A 14471-nucleotide genomic window follows, 5' to 3' on the forward strand; every position below is an offset into this window, starting at 1 on the left:
GGACAGACATACAGCTGTACTAGCGTTGTACGTGTTCAGCGTTGTACAGGTACCATCGTAGCATGACAGACATATTTTGGTTGTACATTGCACCGCATGTCAAACTGACAATAAAAAATTCGACCAATTTTCACCACATGTTTCAATGAAAAAGCTTTTTATTTAGCGTCTGAACAATCAAACACAACAAACAAGTTTCCAATCTGAGTTATTAACTCAAGAGAAAGTCAAGGAAAAAATATTTACAAAGTGTTTTGATTCAGCTTGTTCATGCTACCCACCACTAACCATTTGTGGCGTTGCGCACAGTACAGTTGTAGCCACGTACAGCGGTAAAATAGGTCGGTACAGGTACAGCGATTGTACCGAGTTGCTTGCATGGTTCTAGCGCTGTACATGGTGATAGACATACAATTTTCGAAGTACAACGGTAGTACAGCTGTATGTCTGTCATAAGTATAAAATCGTAATTTTCTTTTCCGAGTGGAGTGTGAACGGTCCTTATTTGATAAAACTTTTGATTATTTCCGTTTTTGTGAACGCCCCCGGTTTATATCGTTTATGTGTGACGATAAAAAGAATTTGACATATTTATTGGTGCTACCCAGCACAAAATAATTTGACGTTTAACAGACAACTTTCATTTGCTCACACTCGAAAAGTGAACATTTTCTGATGCAACATCATCAAATCCCAGTTTTTGGAAGTAGCTGTTGGAATAGTGACGATTTTTAGGTGTTTTCGAGCCGTTTAATTGTTCAATCGGCGTAAAAATGGCTGAGGATGATGCGGTAAGTTTAAAAACATATTTCTCGGTCTACTTGTCTCTGGAGCAAGGACTCAGGTAGAAAATGCCATGCTGGTGACAAAACGGCTTTTGTAGGTTAACGAGATCTAAAGTTTCCCATATTTTGTAAAATGCTGATTTATTTGAATCACGATCCACTATTCGTTCGCAGATATTTGATCCTTCTTTGATGAAGAAAAAGAAAAAGAAGAAGACTCCGTTCGATTTGGACGCAGCGATGACCACAGAAGAAAGCGTTGAACCAGAGGATCCGTCAGCCGAGATGACGGGATCGGTAGAGTTCACAGTCGCCGGAGCAGATGCAGCAGGAAATGATCTGGACGACAATTTGGATTTGGAGAGTTTCGGCAAGAAAAAAAAGAAAAAGAAGAAGCCGTTCAATTTGGATGACCTGGACAGTGCCCTGGCGGCCACCGAGGGTGGAGCCGATGGAGAGAAGGGAGAGAGCAAGGAGGTTCGTGGAGGAGATGACATTGAGGGTGGAGGCTTTGGTGGGGATGACGGCATGGAAGATGATATGAAGATCGACTTCAGTATGAAAAAGAAAAAGAAGAAGAAGAAGGATCTGACAGAATTGATGGAAGCTGAGGATGCTGCACGGGAAGAGGAGAAAGAGAATGGTAAGTTGGTAGGACTTGTGATGTTTATGCCGCATGGAATATAGATACGAAATGACATGGTTGTAAGGTTGGAGAAATACCTTGCAATATCCAATGCAAAGAAGTTATCACGATATTTTAAATTTACATGCCTTACGGATAACGACGGAAGCGTCACGGAATTCGGTACATTTTTATAGTTGACTGAATTATGTTCTCTATGTCGAATCAACACTAATTTCGTTTTTCTTCTCCACAGTGGACGAACAGAGTACGACATGGGCCGGATCTGACCGTGACTACACGTATGATGAGCTTTTGCAGCGCGTGTTCGAAATCATTTTAGACAAAAACCCCGATATGGCTGCTGGCAGGAAGCCCAAATTCGTGATGCGTCCACCGCAGGTGTTGCGCGTCGGTACCAAGAAAACCTCATTTGCGAACTTTACCGAAATTTGCAAAACGCTCCACAGACAGCCCAAACATTTGCTGGACTTTTTGCTCGCTGAATTGGGTACTAGTGGCTCGGTGGACGGAAACTCCCAGCTTATCATTAAGGGTCGCTTCCAGCCGAAGCAGATCGAGAATGTGCTTCGACGGTACATCAAGGAGTACGTGACATGTCATACTTGCCGCTCGCCGGAAACTATTCTCCAGAAGGATACCCGTTTGTTCTTCCTGCAGTGCGAATCATGCGGGTCACGATGCTCGGTGGCCAGTATCAAGTCTGGTTTCCAAGCCGTCACGAGCAAACGTGCGGCGATCCGCGCAAAGACGGCCTAAACAAGCTTTTGCAAATGCGTTCTCCCGTTGTTCGATTATTTTACCTCAGTTGGATCATTGCGTTTAGGCTCTTAATAATCTTTATTGAAGAAATACGCAGTAAATTGTCACATTTTTTTTTCTAGGAAAGTAAGATCAAAACCTGCAGGTGATTGTAAGATAAACTAAGATAAACTTACAATCACCTGCAGGTTTTGATCTTACTTTCCTAGAAAAAAAATGTGACAATTTACTGCGTATTTCTTCAATAAAGATTATTAAGAGCGGTGATCTTCGAAAGCAATTGATTAATAGCGAATTCGTTTTTGTCCGGTTCAACCCCAGTGCCGCACTAACTGCTGTCAAAACGTTTTTTTATTCACTCAGTGTCGCACTAGTTCGCCCCGAAAGCTGTTAGTTTCGCACTGAGATGTTCCACGGGTTGACACTCGGGTTCACCAATACAACTATACTGAACTGTCAAGTTCCGAATATTGTTTTGGAAAATCTAAAAATAAAGACTATGAAAATGGAAAACCTGCTGCTTTTGCTTTTGTATTATTGGAATCGTAATCCAATTCGGATTCAGATTTTGAAGAGTAGAGTAGACGGCATTAAGCTACGTGTGCTTTCATTGGGAGGTGAAAATAATGATGGATATTCAGGTGGAATAAATTTCAAAATCAAAATTATGAATGAAAATTTACTTTAACGTATCGAATATTTATTTTATGTGATTAAATAAAAGTTTTTTTCCGATATCGCAGAATATTGAACGAAAACTGTGTCTAATGATGGTTTTATATTATAATAGTAATTATTTGTGGAACAAACAGGAAATGCATCGACAAATGGTTAAGTGAGTGTCAGAACTACATGTGTTAGGTAATCAAACAATATTAAGTAAAAATTTTCATTCAAACTTTTATATGTTTACACTGCACTTGGCAGTTTGGCACTGACTCAGTTTTAAAAACGAATTCGCTATAAATATTCTACCTTGTGTTCCATATTCTGCCAATTATATTCGGATTGAGTTAAAATTATATTGCCTGCTGAATCGGTCTAACTTTTTTTTTGTCTAAACGCAATGAACCTGTTGTAATAAAATACTGTCTGATCATAAACTGAGTTCAGTGTGTAAAACTTCGAAATCCTTAACCGGTAACAGCCGGTCCATATTTTTGTTCGTAGCATAGCGCCAAATGTGTCTTCCAGAAAATCTCTGCCGAGTGTCCGGCCGAATCGTTGTCCGAATGCAGACTGTACGCATAGATGGCAACCCGATCGAATCGATCCAGGAAGGGCCTACCGATCGCAAAGCAACGGTCGCCAAGCCGAAAATATTCCAGACGCTGCCGGCAACGTGTTTTTACCAGCTCGAGAAGCAGCTTCAGGTCGGTTCTCCTATTCTGATCGGCGGGGACTTGCTCCTCGTTGAGGGGTGTGGGATTCGTGAGGATATCTTCACATCTGTGTACAGCAGTAAGATTGTCTGGGAATGTAATGTAATGAAAATGGATAGAATCATTGTTTAATTTAAATTGATGTTTTTATATATATGAGAATAATGTGTTAAGCTACACTTTTTGAAATTGATATCCAATTTAGATTACGGGTTGGAATATAACACTTAATAAAGCCTCTGACAAATTTCATGCCAACTCGCAGCATGTTCGCAGCACCATCTCAGATAGCAGTGGAACGATGCAGGTGTTAAGACATATGTGTCATTTAAGCAACTTTGCATACTTGAAATGTTTGAAAAAGAATTAAACTACTTTTTGAAAAAGCCAAATTTTTTACGAAAATGTTTAACTCAAAAACTCTGATACCTAAAAAATTCTTGTCAAAGGATGAAATGTAGGAAATGGTTTGAATTTTCACAAAAATTTTTTGGAAAAAAATTTCGTCGAAAAAAAAGTTATATTAAAAATTAAAGTTCATTTTTCTCAAAAATGTATTTTTTTAACATTCCCAAATATATATATATGAATAGCTCTTACAATTTACAATAAGTCGTCCATACATCGGAAGATGGGCACTTTTACAGGGAAAAAGTTTTTCTAACAGCAACTTTTTCATGTTTTCTTCGAAAAAACTAATTCTAATTTTGTTTAAAGTCAAGATAGCGATATAGTGTATTCAACAAAGTTTTAGATCTTATTAAGCTACGAACTTTTGTCGAAGACGTCAACTTTCTATCTGTTATAGTTTTTGGAATATGAGTCATTTTTTGTATGAAGACTTCTGAACGTATTAAAAATATATGGAATCGTTTAAAACACATATTTCTACATCGAATATGAGGTTTTTTGGGAATAAATATATTTCTCATTAATTTACAAAAAAAATCCATACAAATTCAGGCAATTTTGCACGCTATTTACTAACACTAACGCGAGGGCCCTTTTAGCATACCTGATCACTGCCTAATTACGTTGGACTGGCGGAGGGCAGAGTTGCCATAATAAATCTGGATTTTTGATCTAAAAAAAATCTTTTTGTCTTAATTCGGGGCTGTCCACATACCACGTGGACAGAAAAAGCACGATTTTATACACCCACATCCCCCTCCGTGGACAAGCATGGACATTTCTTATATCCTTCCTCTTTTGTTCACGTGGACATTTCTAATTTTTTTTAAATAAAAAAATTGTCGAATTGCTTTTTAATTTTATTTCATTTTTATTTTCAGTTTAATATTTTTTTTTTGAAAAACAAGAAAATTGAAGGGTTGTTTCCAAAGCATGACTGAATAGTTGACGTAGGATTACTTTAAACCATTAGTTGTATGTTGATTTTGAATATCTTCGAACAAGATATGATGATGTTCAAAAAATGAAGTAGTCGCGGGTCGAGATTATGATATTTGTCCCCAAGGGGCCGATATCGATCAGTTTGAGAATCCCTGGTTTAAATCAACCCAGACGACGACTCGACTGATTGTTCAGCGAGCGCTGCTGATCGTTCGGGTCAAACGACTACTTGTCCGTTTTTAGTCGAGCTTGGCTTGTGGAATTTGAAAACGAACGACTCGAACGCTCGTCTTCTCGTCTCGTTTTCTGGAATACAACGCTCGTATAGAACAACCTTGGTAATAGTGAACGTTAGGGAAGAAGGGGAACAAAAAGGAAGAGAGAAAATAATTAGTAGGAAAAATCATTCGGATAAGCAACAATAGAAGTTAGCGAAATCAAAGAGTTTATAAAATTTACGTGCGTTCTTATATAAAATTTATGACTTGAAACTAAACGTGAGTTAAAAAAATTCAAATTAATACTTTGTGAAATACATGAATAGTAATTGTAATTACAGAAACATTATAATTCCTGTTACACAACCAAATCGTTGTTTGAGTTGATAATTTTGGAAGATATTTCACCTATGCAACAAACAGTCTGTGGTGATATCTTCATCCTGATGGAATAAATAATTCTTTACTAACAATGGAAAAAAATCGATCGCTTACAATTTATGTACATTACCTACAGAATACAGATTTTAATTAAAAGATCAACGATATGAGAAAAGTATGGATGTTCGACCGGCATTCTCAGTGCCTCTTTACACAGCACCAGCAATTGCTGGATTGGTCGAAACAATTAGAAACGAAATCATTTTATGTGTTCACGTGGAAATTTTCTCTACTCCCACACCTCTCACTCAAATAGAACATTTTCTGTGAGGAATTTATCAACTTCTTGCATTTTCAATGATTTCGAATAGAATTTTCTGTTGGCGCGATTTTAAAGTCGCATTTTTTCTACATAAAAATGACTCCCAAATTAATACCCAACATTTTAAACAGCCCTAGAAATGGAGTATTCCCAGATACCTTTAGAAGTCTTTGGTTAAGCAAAATATTGATATAATATTCCCAGTACAGCGAAAACATGTTTTTCTGTGTGGCAATAGAAAGGGTTAAGCTCATATGAAACTAATAAAAATGTTTTATATCAGTATCAAATCAATCATTAAAGGCAATGCATAATGTAGGTTCATACAGCAACACTTACCAATATCCCGTGGCAGTCCATGTGAGTAGTGAACGCTAACAACGCCGGTTCCATCATCGAGATTGTAGATGTGTGTATTATTTTCGTGTCTCACTGGCCCAGGCGTGATTCTCCCGTACACCATAACGTTTTTGAAATCCATACCAAAAACGGTGCCAACATAGGCATCTTGGTGAAGATTTATCAACTGAAGGTGTGCAACTTGCAACGGAACAATTTCAACCACGTTCTTTAACGATCGCTTGTTGGGGTTAGGTTTACGATGGGCTTTAATATTTTTCAAGAATGCTTCGTACTCCGAAAGATATTCATCGTTTGTGAGATCAACAATTTCGACTGATTTGGGAACACTGTCTTTTTGTATCGCAAATTGGTGAATATCTGCCTCCCAATCCGCCTGCGGTTGACTACAGTTCTCTGCTTTTATATGATCCATAATCACAGGTTGATCCATAATTGAAGAATTGTTTAAATACATCGATGCGGAATGAACTGAATCATTTTATGTGCAAATTTGTTTATATTATTTGAATTCCTACGAGAGTGATACGAATTGTTTACAACACTGGCACATTCACAAACCCAGAACTGCCAACATTACGAGAAACAACAGATTCCAACAAATGTCAATGCGAAAAAGAAATTGAAGCTGTACCTGATAAGAGGGTGGAATCAAACGTCGCTGAAAAACTAATTTTCCTTGAATTATACGGAATTTGATCGGCTGAAACAATTAAAATTTAGTAGACTATATAGTGGTGCTATCAGTAATTGCATTTTCGATGGTAAGTTCTGCCTTGGATGGAGAGAATTTGTGGTTTTATTTTTGCCTGCTGATCAGAAGCGGAACAAGCTGTGTGAATTCACGGGATGGTGTTCATTGGGACAATATGGCGTCTTGTTTTGGAATGAGAGTTACGACTGCTGATGTTTACGCGTAGACATCGAAGGTAGAAAGAAAGTGAAGTTGGTGAATGAAAATGTAATTGTGGTTAAATATATCAATAATGATTAATATTGGCATTCAGCACATATTGTTACGTTTGCTGTAAAATACGAAGAGCATCCGAAGATAGAAAATCAACATGCGAATGGTTGTAATTCAGAAAGCTTGGGATGGGATGATGTCGACATAGTATTATTTTGAAACGAGTATTTTTTAACTTGGTATGTACGCATTCGATTTTTTTTTGGAATTTTCAGATAGAATGAAAAAAATGGAAAAAACATCAATATTTATTTCAGGAAATGAATGCAACTTATTGTTTTCTCATATTATAGTTTCCCATATTTTATATTTTTTTATTTCTTTTCTTTTTCATCTTACTTTCATATCTAAGATACCGTCGTACGGAGATACTTTATTACTTTAGGATATAATTGCGGTGATAGTAGATTCGAAATATAGTGAACGTAGATGTTTCGGGAGACATTCATGCAATATGAGTAGAATTCATTGCGAATCACTATTTTTTCATATAGCGATGGAGAATTGCATGTTAATACTTTCGAGGATGCTTTCGAGATTTTTTTAAATTAATATTAAAACGATTGTTTCGGATGGTGTTTGATAATCATACTGAAAATTCTCTCTCATTTTCTCTTAAATTTTTGGACAGACGATGGTACCGTCATGATGTTTTTGAAAATCTTTCATCGGCTTTCCGAAAAATTAAGTCTTAAGTTTTCAGATGGCTACTGAACTATTTTGTTTAATTCGAAACGTTGGGCCTGATTCTCGAATACACTTCACGGTGGAAACGAAATAAGCGGCACGCCATTGAACTATGTTTTACGAGTTAGTGAAGTGTCGAAGATAATAATGAGTTTTCAGGCAGAATGAGCACTTTTCAAATAAAAATCATTAATGAAAATTAACGGTAGATAAGGACCGCATAAACAAAGTTTCCCCCAAGAAAATAACTCAAATCCACACCGTTCATCATTCAATTTCCTTTTGTTTCCCTGCTTTGCGACGGGACAGTTTGCCTTTTCGGTTGCGCGTGGCTGTATTGTGCTTTTAGTTGCATGTCGAAACGTGTTGCTGTTAGAAATTATGTCATGCAAACATTTAGAACAACTTAGAGTATTTGATGGGAGGAAGGGAATAATTTCAGAAGTGGATAATTGAGACGCAAATATGCTTTTTTCGCACTGAAATGCATATAAACCATCGAAAAAAACTAAATGGACGATAACTTCGTCAAATATGCTTCTTTTCATATATCGCACAAAAACAGGTTTTATTGTATACTCATGAGCTCAGTTGAAATGAATATATTGAAGGATACATAATCGTCTTTGTCTTTAAGTCTGACTATTAAACATTACTATTTTATTCAGGTGCAACCATGCCACGGCCGGAAACTAGACTTTAAGACTGAGTTTTTGTAACTGTTCTGAAATTCGTAGATTGAACTCATGCAATACTCCAAACAAAAATAGTGGTTTTAGAAAAACCGTTTGTTATATGAGCTGAACTGAACTTCAAACGGATTGTTAGATTTGTAGTGCCAGATAGAATTCAGATAGTAAATTGAAATCAATAGCTGTTGGAAATGCACCCGTGGCCGAGTGGTTAGCGTCTCACATTATCATGCCGGGTGTACGGGTTCGATTCCCGTTCCGGCCGGGGGATTTTTCGACAAAGAAATTTCCTTCGACTTGCACTGTGGTCACGCGTATTCAAGAGCTTGCCCCTCGGTATACATTCAAGGCGTGTTATTTGGCTTAAGAAATCTCAACCAAGTGTTAATAAATGACGCTAGTTAATACATACGTTGGGACGGCAAAAGTTCCACAAGGGAATGTTAACGCCATTCAAGAAGAGGAAGCTGTTGGAAAAATCGGATAGATATTCCAACATTACCAAAACAACTCTCTGGTTTTCTTGTATCGATGTTCAAAAATGTGCATAAAAATACTTATGAATAAAACCGTCGTCAGAAAAATTAATCAATTGGTCGCCTTTTCTCATTCGATTATCAACATGAGTTAGCAAGTTTGGCTCGGTGATATTACCTTGGTCTGAAACATTGTAATAATTATATCGCCGGGTGATGCAGGTTGGATATCTTATGACTATGAGTGTTCCCTTGTGAAGTTTGCGTAGATTCTGTAGTGAACTGATCCTAACGGGTCTGTATATATATAGGTAAGAGAAAGGAGGATGGGCAAGTGGATTTGGGGAATTGTAGCTGGCTAAATAGAACCATTCGTACTTCTTGATAACATATTGTGAATTTATATGCGTAAGTATACCCTTCCGAATCGGCGGTTAGTTTAGTTCTTTCATTGCAAAATCTTCGACGTACTCAAGATTATATGCTACACGATAGAGTCGTGCATTGATCACGATATGAAAAGACAACATTTTTAATAAAATCACTATTAACGTTAAACTATTTGAACCAGGCTATCTTCCAAATTTTGTGAATAATGAGTGCTTGCTATCGGCAAATGTAGAATAATTATTAGTATGCATCGACTCACCTTATCCATCATGCGAAAATATGTAAAAACGAATAAGGAAATCAGACCATGGAACAGAAATGCGCAAAGCAGTTTTTTATGCTGAACGGTTTAGTTGCTGAAAGTTAACCTAAGTGAACCAGATCTTTTGAACCGTTAATACCAGCATCAACCGGTATCAAGAACAACTTTTGTTCTAACATACATTTTTTTCCCTGTTGGGTGTAAACCACTGCGTCCATTATTTTGAACTATTGTGGTATACCGCTTTTTTATACTACACTTCAAGCTTATCTACTACTTATTGATGAAGGAGTAGACTGAAAGCTATAGCGAGATAGGTGCCAATCAGGAGTAATCTGTTTGATAAAATTTATAATCCTAATCGGCGACGCAGACCAAAATTCCTTGGGCTCCAGAATAGCTTTATCAAGGTGTTGAAGTCTGCGTCTAGTTGGAGCTCCGCAGTTACAGAGCAAATGCTTCGAGGTTTCGCTTTCGGCATTACAAAAGCATCAAATTTCATCATGTGCTAAACCTGTTTTTAAGATGGTATTTACTCGGGCAGTGTTCTATTACAAGACCACTGAATGTGTTGAAGTCTTTCTTATTAAGGCTTAGCAGCTGTTGTGTAATTTTAATATTCGGCATAATACATTTTTTCGCCTGTTCAAGTTTTGAAGCCATCCAATTGACTGTCACTTCCCGGTCTACCCATTTATTCAGTTCACTTTTCAACACACAGTCAGAAAGTCCACACAATGGTTCTGGACCAGTGAAGGGTGAGTTTGAGCCGTTCCTGGCAAGTTCATCTGCTCGTTCGTTGCCCTCTATACCGCAATGGCCAGGAATCCAGTACAATTGTACCGAACATATCTGACTTAATTGCCGTAAAAGGGAAATGCACTCTCAGACAATTTTTAAAGAGGATTCGAAAGCATTCAGAGCTTTAAGTGACGCTTGACTGTCTGAGAATATGCAGATGTTAGCATGTCTATATTTTCTTTTGAGGCAGAGATTTAAACATCCTATTATTGCAGTTATTTCTGCCTGAAAAACTGTTGGCCAGTTTCCCATAGCCAGAGAGATTTTTGTTCTGGGATTATACACTCCGGCACCTGTTTCGATTCCCATTTTCGATCCATCTGTGTAGAACATGATTGAACCATTACGAACGTTGGGGCCACCTTCATCCCATACTGAACGAGAATGTTCGATCACTCTGTATGGAATATCATAATTAGTCCTAGGTACCATCCAATCACTGTTCATCTCTGAGGCTTGTCCAATGAGTAAGAGATTCAGGATGCTCAAGTGGCCAGTTTTGTCCCCGTCCAGTATTTTTATCCATCTTTTAAGCTTTAGAGCGCTTTTTTTAGCCTCTAGTTGAACATATTGGTTCATAGGTTCCAGGTGAAGCATAGCCTCCAATGCCTTTGAAGGAGTGCTTCGCATCGTAATTGCAACGCATGCTAGTCGTTGGAGTTTGTTTAGCTTTTTTGTAGCTATAGTTCCCTTAGTCTTTGGCCACCATATAAGTGAGGCATAGGTTATATTAGGCCGCACAATTGCAGTGTAGACCCAAATAACCATTTTTGGTTTAAGGCCCCATGTTCTCCCTATCATTTTAGAGCATACCCATAGGGCTGAGTTGGCCCTGATGATTATTGAATCTAAGTGCGCGTTCCAGTTTAGTTTAGCATCTAAGATAACACCTAGATATTTCACTGAAGCGCTGCATTTTATTTCCTCTCCCCCAAGATGTAAAACTGCAGATGCAGTTTTTTCTTTTTGGTGAAAAGAATAATTGTTGTGTTTAAGGGATTTATGCTCAGACCTTCTGTGATACACAAAGATTGTTTAAAATTTAAGGCCATCAGCATTCTGCTCGATAATACGTCGTCGAACTTGCCGTACCATTACGACTAGATCATCGGCAAAGCCCACAACCTCGAATCATTTTACCTCTAAACTTATCAGAAGGTCGTCAACTACAACTGACCAAAGGAGAGGTGATAGAACCCCTCCTTGTGGGCAACCTTTTGTTGCAATCACAGATGTCGACAACCCGCCCAGCTCCGAGGTGATTCGTCTATCCATAACTGCATGCCCTGGATCCATTGGACTATGCAGTTATCGAAGTGTCGATGTCAAGAAACGCGCATAGAGCGGTTTCTTTTGACGAGAAAGATTTTTCATTTTACAAGCGTGTGTAGCGCTGTTACTGTGGATTTGTCTGATTGGTAGGCAAACTGGTATTTAGATAATGGGCATTTGGACATGAATACAGACTTTATGTATTCATATAATACTTTTTCCATAGTTTTCAGCAATACTGATGATGAACTTATATTGGTCTGAATGCCTTTGAGAGTGATTTGTCACGTTTCCCAGCTTTTGGAATGAAAACTACTTCAACAAGTCTCCATATCGAAGGAATGTGCTCTAGTATCAGACTTGCCTTCAAAATCTCGATTAGAGGTGGCATTAGTTTTGATTCTCCATTTTGAATCAGGGCTGGAAAATCCCATCTGCACCTGCAGATTTGTAAGGTAGAAAGGATCTATAACGAGGGTGCGTTATATCGAAGTTCCCGTGTAGTATTGAAATTCAGAGTGACAAGAAAAATATACCACACTAGTGGTCAATGATTCTTTGAATATACTTCTTTTAAACTAGTAGTTATAAGAAGTAGTATATTTCAAACAAATCTGCTATTTCAACAACATTTAAAGATCAGGTAGTTTTGAACAGAAAAAAAATGTATGTTGGTACAATAAAAATATTGTGCATCATTTTCATGATGTGCTCTTTTTTCAATCATCCGCAAAAAATCATGAAATGGTAAATTTATCAATATATTGAAATACCATTTTATTCAAAAACCATTATTGTAACTTTGAAGTTTTTTTTTAAATATTACATCATAATATTTTTTATTATAAATGTCTGTTCATTTTGATTACAAGAAATAAATATTGGCTCGATTAATCGAATACTGAAAGACAATTATTCGAATGAATCGAATATTTGAAAATGGCCCCACGATGAATCGATAACCGAATCAACGAAAAAGTTGGACATCTCTACCCGCAGCTTGCATGCGTTGGCTTTGTGATCATTTGAGTGTATTGATTAAATTTATGATTGAACCAGCGATTGAACGTAACAATTTACAATTTTACTCGGCGTGAGTGACAGTGTTATTGTATCAACTTCTCGATTCGATTTGTATAATAGGGCCCATTATCGTGCAGAAGAGAAAAAATATGATATCATTCCCCTATAGAAAAAGGAAAAATTACGATTACGATATTAGACAATATATTGGTCGGTGTTAAGTCAGAGGGGACCAAGTCGCAAGTCGTAAATTTCGAGTTATTGGCTACATTTGGTTAAGCATTATGTAAGCTACATACTACCTTTATCAGATTTGGAAAATCACGCATACAGCAGGAATAACGGATCGAAATTGTTATGATTGATCAACGAAAACCCTTCATAGTATGCAGTCAGAGCAGACCATGTACCATTTACCATGGCGAAATGGCTCTATATCATATGCAGACAGAGTGGACCATGTATCAATCATTTGTATATCGAATTTAAACAATTTTCAAGTGCCGAATTCAAACCAACAAAACATTTTCTTGAAGCTAATAGGTATCTTGTCGAAATGTGCTTGAACCCGTTAGTGTAAAATGTGCACATTATGAGTTCATTAAAAAATAAACTTGGTCCACTCCGACTGAACGGATCAATGAAAAATGCTGGTTTTTTTTTTAATTTAATTTATTTTCAACTGGCTCAGCAACGTTAAGCATCAATGAGCCGTGTTTATGTATAGGGAAAAGCCTCTGTGAGTAGAACTATGCAAATGTTCTTTCTCATAAAGGCATAAAAACCCTATGATTTTTTCAAGAAATAGAACAATATAAATAATTATACAACAATTCATTATGAAATATTATTTAAGACTTTTTCTTGAGGATTTTTTATAGAGAAAACCACCTCCTTGAAGATTGCGAGCAATTGCGTGCATCTGAGTATTTTTGAGTTCTGAGGAAAATAGTTGCAGAAAAATGAAAACGTTAATAACCATATATTATTGATAAATAATAAAAATATTCATAACAAAAAACAAAAATGCTGGTTGTTCAGTGTGAATGATCGCAAAATGTACTATTTCAGAGTGCAATTTAGGCTGTAGCGATGAAAATGAATTCAAATTTGACGATTCTATTGACGAACACTGTCTAAGATGATTGAAGATGAGAAGTTCATGCTCAACATGTTTGCCGTGCAATCATATTCATGCCAGCAGTAGATGGCAGAGACTATTATGCTGAACGCGAACAAATGTTTATGCAGTTCCAAACTCACAATCTATCTCGCTCTAATTTTCATAGAAAAATGGCACACTTTGACTCGCAATTGTTATTTGATTGAGAAATATTCCGAAATTGTACAGTCATAATGAACCAACTCTTAAAAATGCTTCATTTGGTTCAGTTAGAGAGAACTATATACGTATAGGCAGCCAAATAACTGCCTTTTTTGGCATGATACTTGATGTTTTTTTACAACTATCATACGTCAAAGTATTGCCAGAGAGTAGCTAATATTTCTGGGAACTATGTTGAACGAAAAAATCAAATTCTTCGAAAGTTGCAGAGCGTTCAACTTTATGTTAGTTTCTCTCGAAATCATAAAAATGTCACATGGTCCGGTATGACTTAACATCGACCAATTAGTTTACTCAGAGTAGCAGGCGGGTTTCAGAAGACATCAGGCTTGCAAACAGCTCTGGTA

General features: G+C 37.1%; 4 protein-coding genes across 5 annotated transcripts in view; 2 read left to right on the top strand and 2 right to left on the bottom strand.

Moving 5' to 3' along the window:
- Window positions 1–14471, bottom strand: part of LOC129765298 (NADH dehydrogenase [ubiquinone] 1 alpha subcomplex subunit 11) — a 245029-nt gene that overhangs the window by 197768 nt on the left and 32790 nt on the right. The window lies entirely within an intron of this gene.
- On the top strand, window positions 625–3296 carry LOC129765291 (eukaryotic translation initiation factor 2 subunit 2). Of its 2 annotated transcripts, XM_055765444.1 has the most exons (4): window positions 625–791; window positions 960–1428; window positions 1558–1593; window positions 1667–3296. In XM_055765444.1, the coding sequence occupies exons 1-4, from the start codon at window positions 774–776 to the stop codon at window positions 2188–2190; spliced, it is 1047 nt and encodes a 348-aa protein (XP_055621419.1). In that variant the 5' UTR covers window positions 625–773; the 3' UTR covers window positions 2191–3296. The 2 variants fall into 2 exon arrangements, with proteins under 2 accessions (XP_055621419.1, XP_055621420.1); XM_055765445.1 differs by lacking the exon at window positions 1558–1593 and having other exon boundaries at window positions 627–791.
- LOC129765294 (uncharacterized) lies at window positions 2397–6769 on the bottom strand. Its single transcript, XM_055765448.1, has 2 exons — window positions 6189–6769; window positions 2397–3664 (listed from the first exon to the last, which is right to left on the bottom strand). Exons 1-2 carry the CDS (start codon window positions 6664–6666, stop codon window positions 3327–3329), a joined length of 816 nt encoding a protein of 271 aa, XP_055621423.1. The 5' UTR covers window positions 6667–6769; the 3' UTR covers window positions 2397–3326.
- LOC129765282 (uncharacterized) overlaps window positions 6684–14471 on the top strand; it is a 51100-nt gene continuing 43312 nt past the window's right edge. The window contains exon 1 of the mRNA XM_055765432.1: window positions 6684–6973. The gene's annotated coding sequence lies outside the window, so the exon portion shown is untranslated. The remainder of the gene's footprint in view (window positions 6974–14471) is intronic.

The sequence above is a fragment of the Toxorhynchites rutilus genome, chromosome 2 (assembly GCF_029784135.1).
Source record: "Toxorhynchites rutilus septentrionalis strain SRP chromosome 2, ASM2978413v1, whole genome shotgun sequence".
Taxonomy (NCBI): domain Eukaryota; kingdom Metazoa; phylum Arthropoda; class Insecta; order Diptera; family Culicidae; genus Toxorhynchites; species Toxorhynchites rutilus.